This window comes from Asterias rubens, chromosome 7 (genome assembly GCF_902459465.1).
Source record: "Asterias rubens chromosome 7, eAstRub1.3, whole genome shotgun sequence".
NCBI lineage: Eukaryota > Metazoa > Echinodermata > Asteroidea > Forcipulatida > Asteriidae > Asterias > Asterias rubens.
Genome location: NC_047068.1, coordinates 19319549 through 19331766, shown reverse-complemented (window position 1 = coordinate 19331766; position 12218 = coordinate 19319549). Strand labels below are relative to the sequence as shown.

General features: G+C 38.3%; 1 protein-coding gene across 1 annotated transcript in view; it reads left to right on the top strand.

The window, feature by feature from the left end:
- Positions 1-12218, top strand: part of LOC117292274 (DNA-dependent protein kinase catalytic subunit-like) — a 73995-nt gene that overhangs the window by 7289 nt on the left and 54488 nt on the right. Inside the window, exons 9-25 of the mRNA XM_033774272.1 lie at positions 120-215; positions 1477-1559; positions 3059-3143; positions 3710-3878; positions 4212-4261; positions 4626-4769; positions 5625-5768; positions 6243-6355; positions 7048-7207; positions 7586-7831; positions 8388-8547; positions 8873-8985; positions 9216-9408; positions 9953-10011; positions 10502-10585; positions 11203-11478; positions 11752-11879. Of these exons, the coding sequence (XP_033630163.1) occupies positions 120-215; positions 1477-1559; positions 3059-3143; positions 3710-3878; positions 4212-4261; positions 4626-4769; positions 5625-5768; positions 6243-6355; positions 7048-7207; positions 7586-7831; positions 8388-8547; positions 8873-8985; positions 9216-9408; positions 9953-10011; positions 10502-10585; positions 11203-11478; positions 11752-11879 (2303 nt within the window). The remainder of the gene's footprint in view (positions 1-119; positions 216-1476; positions 1560-3058; positions 3144-3709; positions 3879-4211; positions 4262-4625; positions 4770-5624; positions 5769-6242; positions 6356-7047; positions 7208-7585; positions 7832-8387; positions 8548-8872; positions 8986-9215; positions 9409-9952; positions 10012-10501; positions 10586-11202; positions 11479-11751; positions 11880-12218) is intronic.

The following is a 12218-nucleotide window of genomic DNA, read 5'->3' as shown; positions in this document are numbered from 1 at the left end:
ACATCATAATCAAATGAACTAAAGAATTTGAAAATATTAAAAACTCAAATTGAACAACTGCAACTTTGTTTTTGATACATTGTGACGGTCACTTTATAATTTGATGAATTTTGTTTTAGTTCTTTGTGCAGCGATTCCGTGGCGTGATTGATAATCCGCATAGTAGTGCAAGGTCTTTGTCTTCGGCTATCAGGGGCTATGGCTTCTTTGCTGCGGTAAGTACAACACTCCAGTCACAATAGCTTTGTCTATAATAAAAATATTAGTTTTGATTTTTACCCATACACCGATGTGTTTTAGCACTGTATACTCAGTATGTTCTTGAGTCCAGTGAACAAATATCACAGGCAAATTACTTGGGTGGGATTTGAACCCAGGACCCTTGCAATTCTAGAGCAGTGTCTTACCAACTAGACTACAGATATTGCCCAGTAGCTTGAGACAGTTCGAATCCTATATTTTGGCCACGGGTACCGCAACGAACAACAGCCACTGCCTGGAATACCCGGGCGAACCCCTTCTCTCAGCGATAAGTGTTACTGGGATCTTTTATGTACATTACACAATGCACAGGACCGATGGCTTTACAGCCAATCCGAAGAACGAAGCAAGGGTTTAAAAGGTGTAAGGGTCATTTAGCAGCCTCTGCCAGGAACACCGAGCAAACCCCTTCAGTATTAAGCACTATATAAATATTATTATTTTATCCTCATTTGATTGTTAATAAAAATTACAAATATCTCCTTTAAAGACACTGGACACTATTGGTAATTGTAAAAGACCAGTCTTCTCACTTGGTGTATCTAAACATATGCACAAAATAACAAACCTGTGAAAATTTGAACTCAAATGGTCGCGAGATAATAATGGAAGAAAAAAAACCTTGTCACACGAAGTTATGTGCCTTCACTTGCTTAATTTCGGGACCTCAAAATCTATTTCTGAGGTCTCGAAATCAAATTCAAATATTTTAGTGGAAAATTACTTCTTTCTCGAAAACTACTTTACTTCAGAGGGAGCCGTTTCTCACAATGTTTTATACTATCAACAGCTCTCCATTGATCGTTAACAAGTGAGTTTTTGTGCTAACAATTATTTTTAGTACTTACCAATAGTGTCCACTGCCTTTAAGGCTATGTCATGTGAGGCAATTTACAGTTAACCAGCTCAAGGTGATTTCCAAAAAAAAGAATTTCATTCACATTTCAGTTTTCTTATTAGTTTCTTAGGGTTAGTGAGTCAAAGCTAGTGAATATTTGGCGCTTTGTATCCTTTGGAAAAAGGCGCGTTATAAATTATAAATACAGTTTTTATTATTATTTGTACTGTACCTGAATACTGCAGGCTGGGCCTGGCAGTGGTTTTCCAATTGGTTTCTGATTCCATTCCTATTGTTGTTTTTTCTTGGTCAACCTCTGAGAGCTTTGCATTCTTCGCAAAAGGCGCTTTATAAATATTTTTATTGTTATTTTGTAGCCATGCAAGTTATTCATGACGGAGGATGATGTTCGATTCATGTTCAATGAAATGATGCAAAAGAGTGAGCAGCTTTACCTTCAGTAAGTTAGCATTTCAACAATTTGTGATTGTAATTTCATTCTCAATTTGACATTTACTCCCATTGAGAGAGCAATCATTTGCTCATTTAAAGTGGGGCTACAGAATGCTCTGAAATATACAGTTGTTAATTTTTTCTAGTAGATGGAGTCCATAGAAAAAAATTAAAAAGTATAACTAGTCTCTTACCTCATGTTAAAACATGGTAAAAATGGTTTTCCTCCGAAACACTCCAAGCCAAAATTCTGAAAACCTAGGTCAAACAAACCCGTGCGACAAAGGAATTGTGACGTCATCACCCCTATTTGATATGGATAAGAGCACCCTCAGTTGGACAAAGCTGGAGAACTGTGCATAAACCCTATTGGGAAACTGCACCAATGATGTCAAGGGGTTATTGCATATCAATATCATAGATAAGCAGTTTTTGACTCTCTGCTTAAAAAAAACCGTGCGGGGTGGTGCATTTTTTACTTGAATTATTTATTACTAAATGCAATTTTTAAGCGTAAAATTGTAATAAACCGTTATCTTATATGTCTATTTGGCCAAAAAAAAGTAATAGTTAAAATATTGAGATTATCCTGTAGCCCCTGTTTAAAGTTTTGCCACTGATTTTACCAATGCACGTCTACATGTGCACCTTACAGAGTGAGTCAAAAAGAAGTTGACCGAGATTTATGATTCAAAAACAAAACAACAACTGCTACTCAAAACAAAAAGAAAGCACACATTAAACGAGCATTTTGTCCTGCTAATCTAAATAAACCACGAATGAAACAAATTGATAATACCTAAGAGAAGTTTTTCCTTGTACTGCATCTCTTTGGAACTCCTTGCCTGGTGCATGTTTCCCCTGATCCTATGATCTTCCATCTTTTAAGAGGAATATCAATTCCTATCTTCAGCTCCACTGAGTTTCTGCATGTCTATGTTTTCTTCCTTGTAGCCCTTTACCTAGAGTGGCTTTTATCCTCTTTTTGGGCAAACTTGTTAATTTTTTCTGTACAGTTTGAATCAATGCCAATTTTAATGTCCCCAGTGTGGGATAAAAACATTCTTATCTTATCTTATCTTATCTTACACAACATCCATGTTGCCATTTGTTAAAGGCACTGTACACGTTTGGTAATTGTCAAAGACCAGTGTTCAGACTTGGTGTATCCCATCATAAGCATTTAAAGTAACAAGCCTGTGAAAATTTGGGCTCAATTGGTCATCAAAGTTGCGAGAAAGTTGCTTTCAGATAGGATTAAAAGACTTCTACCTGTAGCTAGAAGTCTTTTATTATTTTAGTGAGAAATTACCTCTTTCTCAAAAACTACATAACTTCAGAGGGAGTCGTTTCCCACAATGTTTTATACTATCAACAGCTCTTCAATGCTCGTTACCAAGTCAGTTTTTAAAATAATATTTGTTTTGAGTAATTACCAAATGTGTACCTTCCCTTTAATTATTCAAAGCAGGAAAATTCAGTTCTGTACTTTGATTATTTTTACAGGCAGGGAGAAGTCTCTGATGACAAACTGGTTCAACTGCCAAGTTTCCTGGAGGCTCTTGCCAGTATTATTCAACAACTTGATGTGGTAAGCCTCCAATCTCTACAAGAAGTTGACCGAGATTTATGAGTTAAATACAAAACAACTGGCTCTTAAAAACCAGTGATGCACATATTAAACAAGCGTTCTTTTCTGCTTTATCTGGGGAAAAAATGAAACAAATTGATAATTTCTAAGAGAAGTTATGCCTGTTTTACACTGGCAGCTACAATGCCTGCTGACCCCCTCCACTCTGACTGTCTTCCTCAGCTCATCATTTGACAGTCTGCCATCCAGAGACACCCCACACATCCACCTGGACCCGGTTTCATAGAGCTGCTAAGCACAAAATTTGCTTAGCATGAAATTTTTTCCTTGATAAAAACAGGAGTACCAACCAAATTTCCATTTGATGCATATTGCTTGTTACTGGTATTCAGCCTGAAAATCATGTGGAAATTTGGTTGGTAATCCTGTTTTTTTCGAGGAAGAAATTTCATACTAGGCAAGTTTTTGTGCTGATCAGCTCTATGAAATTGGGCCCAGATAAGCAACACTGTTCTGTGCTTAGCAAGTTTTTGTGCTTACAGGCTTTCTTGTTTTTCTGCTTGCAGCTTTCGGATACATTCCTAGCAGCTCTTGAACGTCTCATGATTGTTCAAATCGGTAGCTATCCACGAATGCCACACAGACACCGGTTCCTTTGTGATAGGTCTGTTCTACTCATTCTCATAGCATTGGCTCCCAAAGGACCAACACTCAAGAATTTCCTGTCAAAAGTTGGTAAGTTTGAGTTTGAAAGTAACAGCTACAATATACAGTGCTTACCACACATCTGTGTTTAGACCCATTGTACAATGCGCAGTGCATTTACATGCACCTACCATGTCCACCACTTTGGGAGGGAAAATTTACTCCCAAAATGATGGAAATGGTAGAAGCGCATTGTTGGCTGGTAACCTGTTTCTGCTATGCAAGATTTTTCCGTATTAGCAAGTTTGTGTGCTTAGAGGCTATATGAAATTGGGTCCTAATAAATTAATAGTCAAATATATAAATATAAGAACCATCGGCATCTGTAATCAATGTACTCCATTTTGTTTGTTATCGTTTCAGTTTACCAAGCACTGGTCCGAACATGTTCACACCCTGTAACACTTGAACAAGTAAGTCAGTATTTTAACTCAATTAATAAAAAGATATTTTGCTGTTTAACAACTTGACAGAAGTCTGGTGGTTTTAAAGGTTTATAAGACCTAAATATGCCCTGGTTATGACCAGGTGATATTGTCATTGTTTAGCCAATCAAAGAATAGTGCTAGCTTATGAATATGTATGAGTTATAAATAATGTTTTGACCCATTGCGATTACAGCAATCCAGACAGCTTATGAATGTTTATGAGTAATTGAGTATTATGAATATTTACATATATTTTGCCATACATAGTGAGCCCAAAGAGCAGACAGCAATCCAGACAGCTGATGAATATTTATTAGTAGTATGAATATTTACATATATTTTGCCATAGGGAACCCAACGAGATGACAGCAATCCAGACACATCAAACACTGAAGCAGATGATGAGGCGGATATATTGGCTGATACCAGACGCATCTCATACAAAGACTATGTCAATCTGTGGGCCAGTCTACTTGATAGTCCTCATTTGAAGGTAACGTAGGTTGTCATGGCCCAGCGGTTTAGAGTCTATGGGGAACTATTGAAGAGGCACCATGGCTAAGACCAAGGGCAACCGAGCCTTTGTGGCCTTCTTTAATTCCAGGCCATACCATTTTACTTTTGAGTTTTGTTGTTGTAATATTTTAGGCATTATCCAACTGGATGTCTGCTGTTGTGACTACGGCTGAACCGCTTAATATTCTTGAACATTGCCACTGCAGCCAATGACAATAGCTAAATTCTTTTCATTTGGGCACTGCCTTAAACAAACAAAACAGTCTACTTAATAATATCACAGCACGTATAAGGCGCACTTTATCTGTGAGAACATTCAAAGGCGCCGGTATGAAAGGAAAGAATAACCAAAGTTTATGAAAAGGCCTGTTGGAAACGATATGTTTTTAAGTTGCCGCTGAGAGAGTGAGATGTTGTGTGGATCAGTTAAGCTGTTCCAGAGCCTGGGGAAATACAGAAGGCCCTATCCCCGTAGATGGCTAAGCGGGTCCGAGGAATAAAGATCTTGTTGCATGATGGCCTCAGACCCGGTCTTACGGACCAGGGTTGCAGCATGTTTAGGAGGTAGACGGGCAGAACCGTGGAGTGTCTTGAAAGTGAGAAGGAGTAATTTAAAATGAACTCTGCAGGTCGGATGCTTCGCTTTTTAAAGGGCAAAGACACCCAGGCAATTTCTCCTTGGTAAAGGGCACCCTTTGAGGAAATTGTAAATTTATACTGTAGCATTTCAAGGGCACCAAGGCAATGACCAGGGGGCATGGAAGCAATCGCCTTTGTTGCCTTTGTGAAGCATCCGGCCTGATTTTGATTTGTTTTCTGTTTTGCTGATCAGGAAGTCAAGGCTATGGGAATGAGTTATGGGGAACGTCGTCGCATTCATAAGATCATCTACGATGAGTTGATCTTCTCTATTCTTAAAATCCTTGACAAGTTGGACCTAACCTCTAACAAAGACCAGTCACAGCTCCAAGAACAGGTAAATATTCTGTAGGTTAATACTTTTTAGCTGGTTATTTTTATTTTTCAAGCACGTCGACAACATTGGTAATTGTCAAAGACCAGTATCCGCATTTTTCAGTGACAAGAGAAGAGTATCGTCTGCTTCACGTGTTGTCTGCCATTTTAGTATCACCCACTAACACCTTAGTAGTACGTTCCCCTATGGCAACATTTGCCAATGTTCGCCAACGGTGGCGGTGCGTAACTCCTTCCGCTCAAAATTGTTGGCAAACGCTCGCAACCTTTGCGAGTGGAACGCACCCCTGGTCTTTCTGCACCGGCAAAGACGTGTTGGAACCTAACCCAAGAGTGGGGCTGAAGCTGTGTCTTGTTGGCTTTTTTGACAGTTCATTGATGAACTCCCATTCTTTTTTCTCAGGCTTTATTGTAAGCACAACGAAAACTTATCAAAACTTAATAACAAGATTAAATATTGAATAATTTCCTACAGGGATCTGTAGACTTGGATGTATCAGAATACTCCTCATCAGATCCTCTACATGGTTTACAAGCTTCTAAACCTAAAGATTTCCAAATCTTCATCAACTTAGTGGACTTCTGTAGGTAGGTTGACTCTATCATATTTTTTACCATAACCAAGATAGGCTCCTTTCTTGAATTCTTTCATGCACCGACTGGTGGTAGCTATCAGCTGGTTTAAAGGATTCGGGTACTTTTTGTAACACAAGACACAATGTCCACATATTGACATTAAACTTACACAGTTTGAACATAATGATAGTAGAAGGCTTCCCTTCAGATATTACTTCCCGAGGTGCTGTAGTATTTTGAGAAATGAGTAAAACAATGTCGCGAAAATATGTTTTACATGCTTAAATAATTTTCGTCTTACTGAGCCAAAAATTGTTTACGTGACTAATGTTTTACATGTGAATATATTCACCTCAACTTTGAATAAGCCTTTTTTGATATGGGGGACACATTGCTACAACACTATATATATGGTTTGGGTAAATTTGTGTTTATACACCCAAACTAAACAGTACACTCCTATCACGTCTGCCATACCTCAAAAAGGCTTATTGTATGAATATTAGCAAGTCGGCTTTACATTGTGTGGGTATATGTACTTGATACTTAATGGAGTAATCCCTTTGCAGCTTAACTGGGATGATGTGCTGTGTATGACGACATGACCAGTGTCGTGATCATTATCGTTTTCGTTATCGCTGCAGTGTGACTCGGCCTTAAATGCTTGAACCTATGAACTTTGTGACTATTTGTGTTTTCTGTAGGGATCTACTTCCAGTTCATCAAACCACTCTGTTTAAGCAATGGGTTTATAAGTTTGGTCATAAAGTCATCTTACTATCCAGCAAACTACCACTTGTGAGCGGCTTCTATAAGCTGTTGACCATCTGCATGACCATCTGCTCTAAGAACCAACATTTCAAGGTAAAGATCTCTGTAGAACTGAAAAAAAGAGGGGAAAATAAAATAATTTAGTGGCTTCTTATATCAAGTACCATGCTTCTCCTCATTGAACCCAAGTCTTGACACTCCTGGGTTGACAGGTTTTTTTTCTTCAGTTGCGCCACACATCTGGAACTCTCTATTACTTAATCTTAGATCTTGCCTTTGTACCACAACATTCAAATCTCTTCTCAAAACTTAACTTACATGTATGTCACAGATTTTCAAGGACTTATTTTGTTTTTTCTTTCATTTTGTTTTTAGTTTTCACTGCGTCTTGAACACCAAGCGGGGTGGATATGTGCGCATTACAAGTTTTTAGTATTATTATTAATAATATTAATTTCAATCCTTCCACAGGCTCTTAAGACACCCAATGTAAACGTCTTAGAGGAATCCATGGATATAGACACCCATCCATCATCTCTTGTTCCATCCAGTGATCTGATCGCCTCCTTCACCCTCTTTGCCAAGTTCTCCAAGGAGGTCTTAGTGCGTCTCAAGCAGTACAAAGATGATCTCTTAGCATCTTGTTTATTTCTTGTGCTCTCACTGCCTCATGAGATTGTGGAATCAGAGGTCATGGAGCTGGTGCCTGCCTTGCAGGTAGGTCAAAGTTCATACTGGAGGTCAAAGATCATTCTATCCAAAACTTGTCAACATTTTCCACATTATCTGTGGGTTCAATTTCACAGAGCTGCTTAAGCAGAAAATATTGCTAAGCAATTGTCTGCTACGCAGAAATGGGCAGGATACCAGTCACAAATTGTACCCCTGACAAGGTAGTTTGGCTGGTAACCTTATTCTGGTAAGCATACATTTGTCGTGCTTAGCATTATTTTGTGGTTAAGCAGCTCTACATAATTGGGCTCTTGGTTCAATTTCACAGAGCTGCTTAAGCAGAAAATATAGCTTAGCAGTTGTCTGCTAAGCAGAAACAAGCAGGATACCAGTCACAAATTGTACCCCTGACATGGTAGTTTGGCTGGTAAGCATAATTTTGTTGTGCTTTGCAACTTTTTGTGCTTTAAAATTAGACCCTGATGATACACTGCGAAAATGGCCTTTCCTGAGAAAATCATAGAGGGAGCTCTGTAATACGAATGTTGCCATTATCTGCGTTATTTAGACAACTCTTTGCATTTTCTCTCCCTCTCTGCAGATGACTTTCCGCCTTGGATTGAGTTACCTGCCGTTGGTTGAAGCCGGACTGGCTGCTTTAGAAGGCTGGATGCAACACCTCCCTCTAGATTCCCTACGTCCGTATCTTCAAGAGATCTTACCACTCCTAGATGGATATCTCAATGCTACGGTCATTCAAGGTATTTATTGGCCTTTAGTTTACAATAGAACTCTACAAATTAACCTAACAATAAAAGATCAGTCTTTGTAATCCTAATGTGTAGAAACAATGCAGTGACCATTCCCATGAAAAACAATTATGTGAAAAAAATTTAATTTCTGCTTTGTATAGGGTGTGCATATGTATTTTAGGGGGAAAAGGGTAATTTTTAATTTATGCAAATTATGCATATTTCCCCTGCTTACTTTTTTCTACTTTAAAAATTAAATTCTGTTTAGGTCAAGCCATATATTGACTAGACTAATAATGATTGTTACTACATTGTATATGTCTTATTTTAACAGGTGATGATAAAGAAGCTACTAAGACTGTTATCATGGTAACTGCATCCGAGAAAGGAAATCGCCAAAGGAAGATACCTGTTAGACTACTCAACGATGCTGGCAAAACAGACCCGGTATGTCTCAACCATCTCTCTTTTACAAACATTGGTTTAATGACTATATTTACGAGTTGCACAAATCAACAAATTGTGATTCAGTAACGAGACAACAATACTTATTTGAGTCATTGTGAAATCAGTGGTTAACTTGTTAGGATTCAAACCCACAACATATTATCAGTGAAAAGTGTGCGTCCTACTACCACAAAACTAACGCAAATTTTTCCTATCTCTTTTCTCACTAGACCCAAGATTCGCCTCTTCGTAGTGTGCAGTGTCGCATTATACAACTTCTGGGGTCACTTGGAGGTCAAACCAATGAATGGTTGCTAGAGACTAGCCCGGATGAGATCGCTAAGGTCGCTGTAGCCTGGGATACAGAGCCTCGACTTCAGTTTGCTGTTCCCTTCGTTGATATGAAACCGACTATTGAGCTTGGTAATGCTCTGATATTTCTTAATTCCAAGTCTGCCTGCCCCTAAACTTAGTAGTTTAAGGTTTAAAGGTAGTGGACACTATTGGCAATAACTCAAAATAATTATTAGCATAAAACCTTACTTGGTAATGGGTAATGGGGAGAGGTTGATAGTATAAAACCTTGTGAGAAACAGCTCTCTCTACTGTAATGTAATTTTCCACTAAATATTTGATTTTGATTTTGAGACCTCAGAATTAGATTTTGAGGTCTCGAAGTCCAGCATCTGAAAGCACACAACTTTGTGTGACAAGGGTGTTTTTTCTTCCATTATTATCTCGCAAGTTCAACAACCAATTCAGTTCAAATTTTTACAGGTTTTTAATTTTATGCAGATCTTGCGATACACCAAGTGAGAAGACTGGTCTTTGATAATTACCAATATTGTCCAGGGTCTTATTAACCCTTTAGAGACTGTTTGTTTTTGTTTAATTGTTTTTTTAGATACTTTTTGGTTCAATATTTCTGGAAAAAATCGTACAGAATTGTGTGTTTTTCATTTTGCAGATCGATTTCTGCCAAGGGTTGCTGATCTAGCATTGACATCTAGTGATCGTCAGACTAAAGTAAGTTTCTCAATTCAAACAAGCAAGAAATAAACAAGATACTGTATAAATGTTTTTTTTTCAGTTATCAAATAAAAAAACATGTAAAATGTCTTCTTAGATTATAGGCAAAATATAACTTGGGTTTTTGGAATAATTTGATTGTTTTAATCCTATATAAATGTATAAAACAAAAACAACATATGAAAATTTCATTTTAAAAAGGTGGTCATGTTTTTGACATCGCAAAAATATAGCAGAAAAATATGGGGCGGCCATAAGTGTGCGTCTACCATTGATTTGTATTGTTCCGTCATTTATTATTTTTGTGCAGCATAAGCACCGGAAGATTAGCATGCCTTTTCGTGTGCTTACGGTTAGTAGCGCTATGAAATGGAAATCGCACAGTAAGCAAAAAATCGGCCGCTAAGCAGCTCTATGAAATTGAGCCCTTTACCTCTCAGAAACCGTCTTCAATTACTTTGCATTGTTCGTGTTATTGTACATGTAGGTAGCTGCTTGTGAGTCGCTACACACCCTGGTGTTATACATGCTGGGAAAAGGAACTCAACAGCCTGCTGGAAGACAAGCTAAAGTGAGTATTGACCATAGAGAGTGCACTGGCGATGCTGCGTGCACAAACGCGACAGGACCGCGAGGGAACACACGCGACATTTTGTGAGATGAACCTTGTACCCGCATTGAATACGAAGTACATGTAGGCCTACACGATGGTGTGTGTATGATAAATACACTCTATGCAATGTTTTTTTATTTTTATTTACATGACGGGCTGCGTAACTATAGGCCTGTGCGCATGAGGTATTGACCCATCTCAGCTGACATCATCACCAACGGTACATGTTGGTTGCATTTGAAGATGTGCATCAGTTATCTACCATACTTACTGCAAACTTTCAATCCAATTAAATAATTTCTTTGTGTCCAACTTAATCAATACTATTTTTGAATATTGTGGTTTGTCGTGGCCGAGCGGTCTAATTCACCGGACCCAAGCTCTGGTGTTGTACGGCGCTATGAGCAACAACTGTTGGATTTGCGCCTGATAAATATAACAATTGATTGATTGGTTGGTTGATGTTGGGCAAAATTAGACGAAATTAGACTTTGTTAGTTGCTGCTACATTGTATATGACAATGGAGCTACTAATTCCACCAAGACCACAACTTTTGTTTCTATTTTTGTTTTAGAGTCCTATGCAGCATCTATACCGTAGGATCTTCCCCGTCCTCCTGCGTCTAGCATGTGACATTGAGCAGGTTTCTAGGCAGCTGTTTGAGCCCCTTGTCATGCAGCTCATTCATTGGTTTACCGGCAACAAGACGTTTGAGAGTGAGGAGACTATAGCTCTACTGAAGGCACTGCTGGATGGTGTGATTCATCCAACTGACACATCGCTGAGGGATATCTGCGCCCGTTGTCTCAGAGAGTTTTTGAGTTGGTCAATTAAGCAGACGTCAAAGGAAGTAAGTGTTTAATTGATAAATAGGTCTGACTAGCGGATGATGTTAGTATTTCAGCTAAGCTGAAATCAACTGGGCCCAATTTCATAGAGTCTGTAAGCACGAAAAATGTGATAAGTTCAAACAAATATTGCTTAGCAGAAACTGGGTACCCGCCTGCACAAATCCATTATGTTAATTGCCTTCAAGTGCGCTATGATCTTGATGGAATAGCGCCTAATGAATTTTAATTATGTTATGTTACACTGACTGTGTTTGATTTGTGTCTTTATTTAGCAACAAGACAAGAGTCCCAATAATGCCAAGTCTCTATTGAAGAGAATTTACAGCATGGCTCTACATCCCAGCACATTCAAACGACTGGGAGCAGCTCTGGCATTCAACCATATCTACACTGTCTTTCGGTACAAAACAACTACATTTCCTTCCATCAAATATAACCTTTTCGCTTATAGATCTGTCGTGGCCGAACAACCTTCCCGTCCACATCCGTGCCTCTACTACACTGGACTCATTTAAGACTGAACTCAAAACCCACTTATTTAGATCCATCTAAGCCAGTTGGAGTTTCAGCTATTTCAACTCACTTAAAAAAATTTCATTTTATGTTATTGTACACTTACTTTGTTATGGTCATTATAGCATGTATTTAATTACTTTTGTTTTAGCGCTTAGAAACCCTGTAATAAGTACTATTTAAATGCATTTTATTACTATTATTGTTATTATTATTATTATTATTA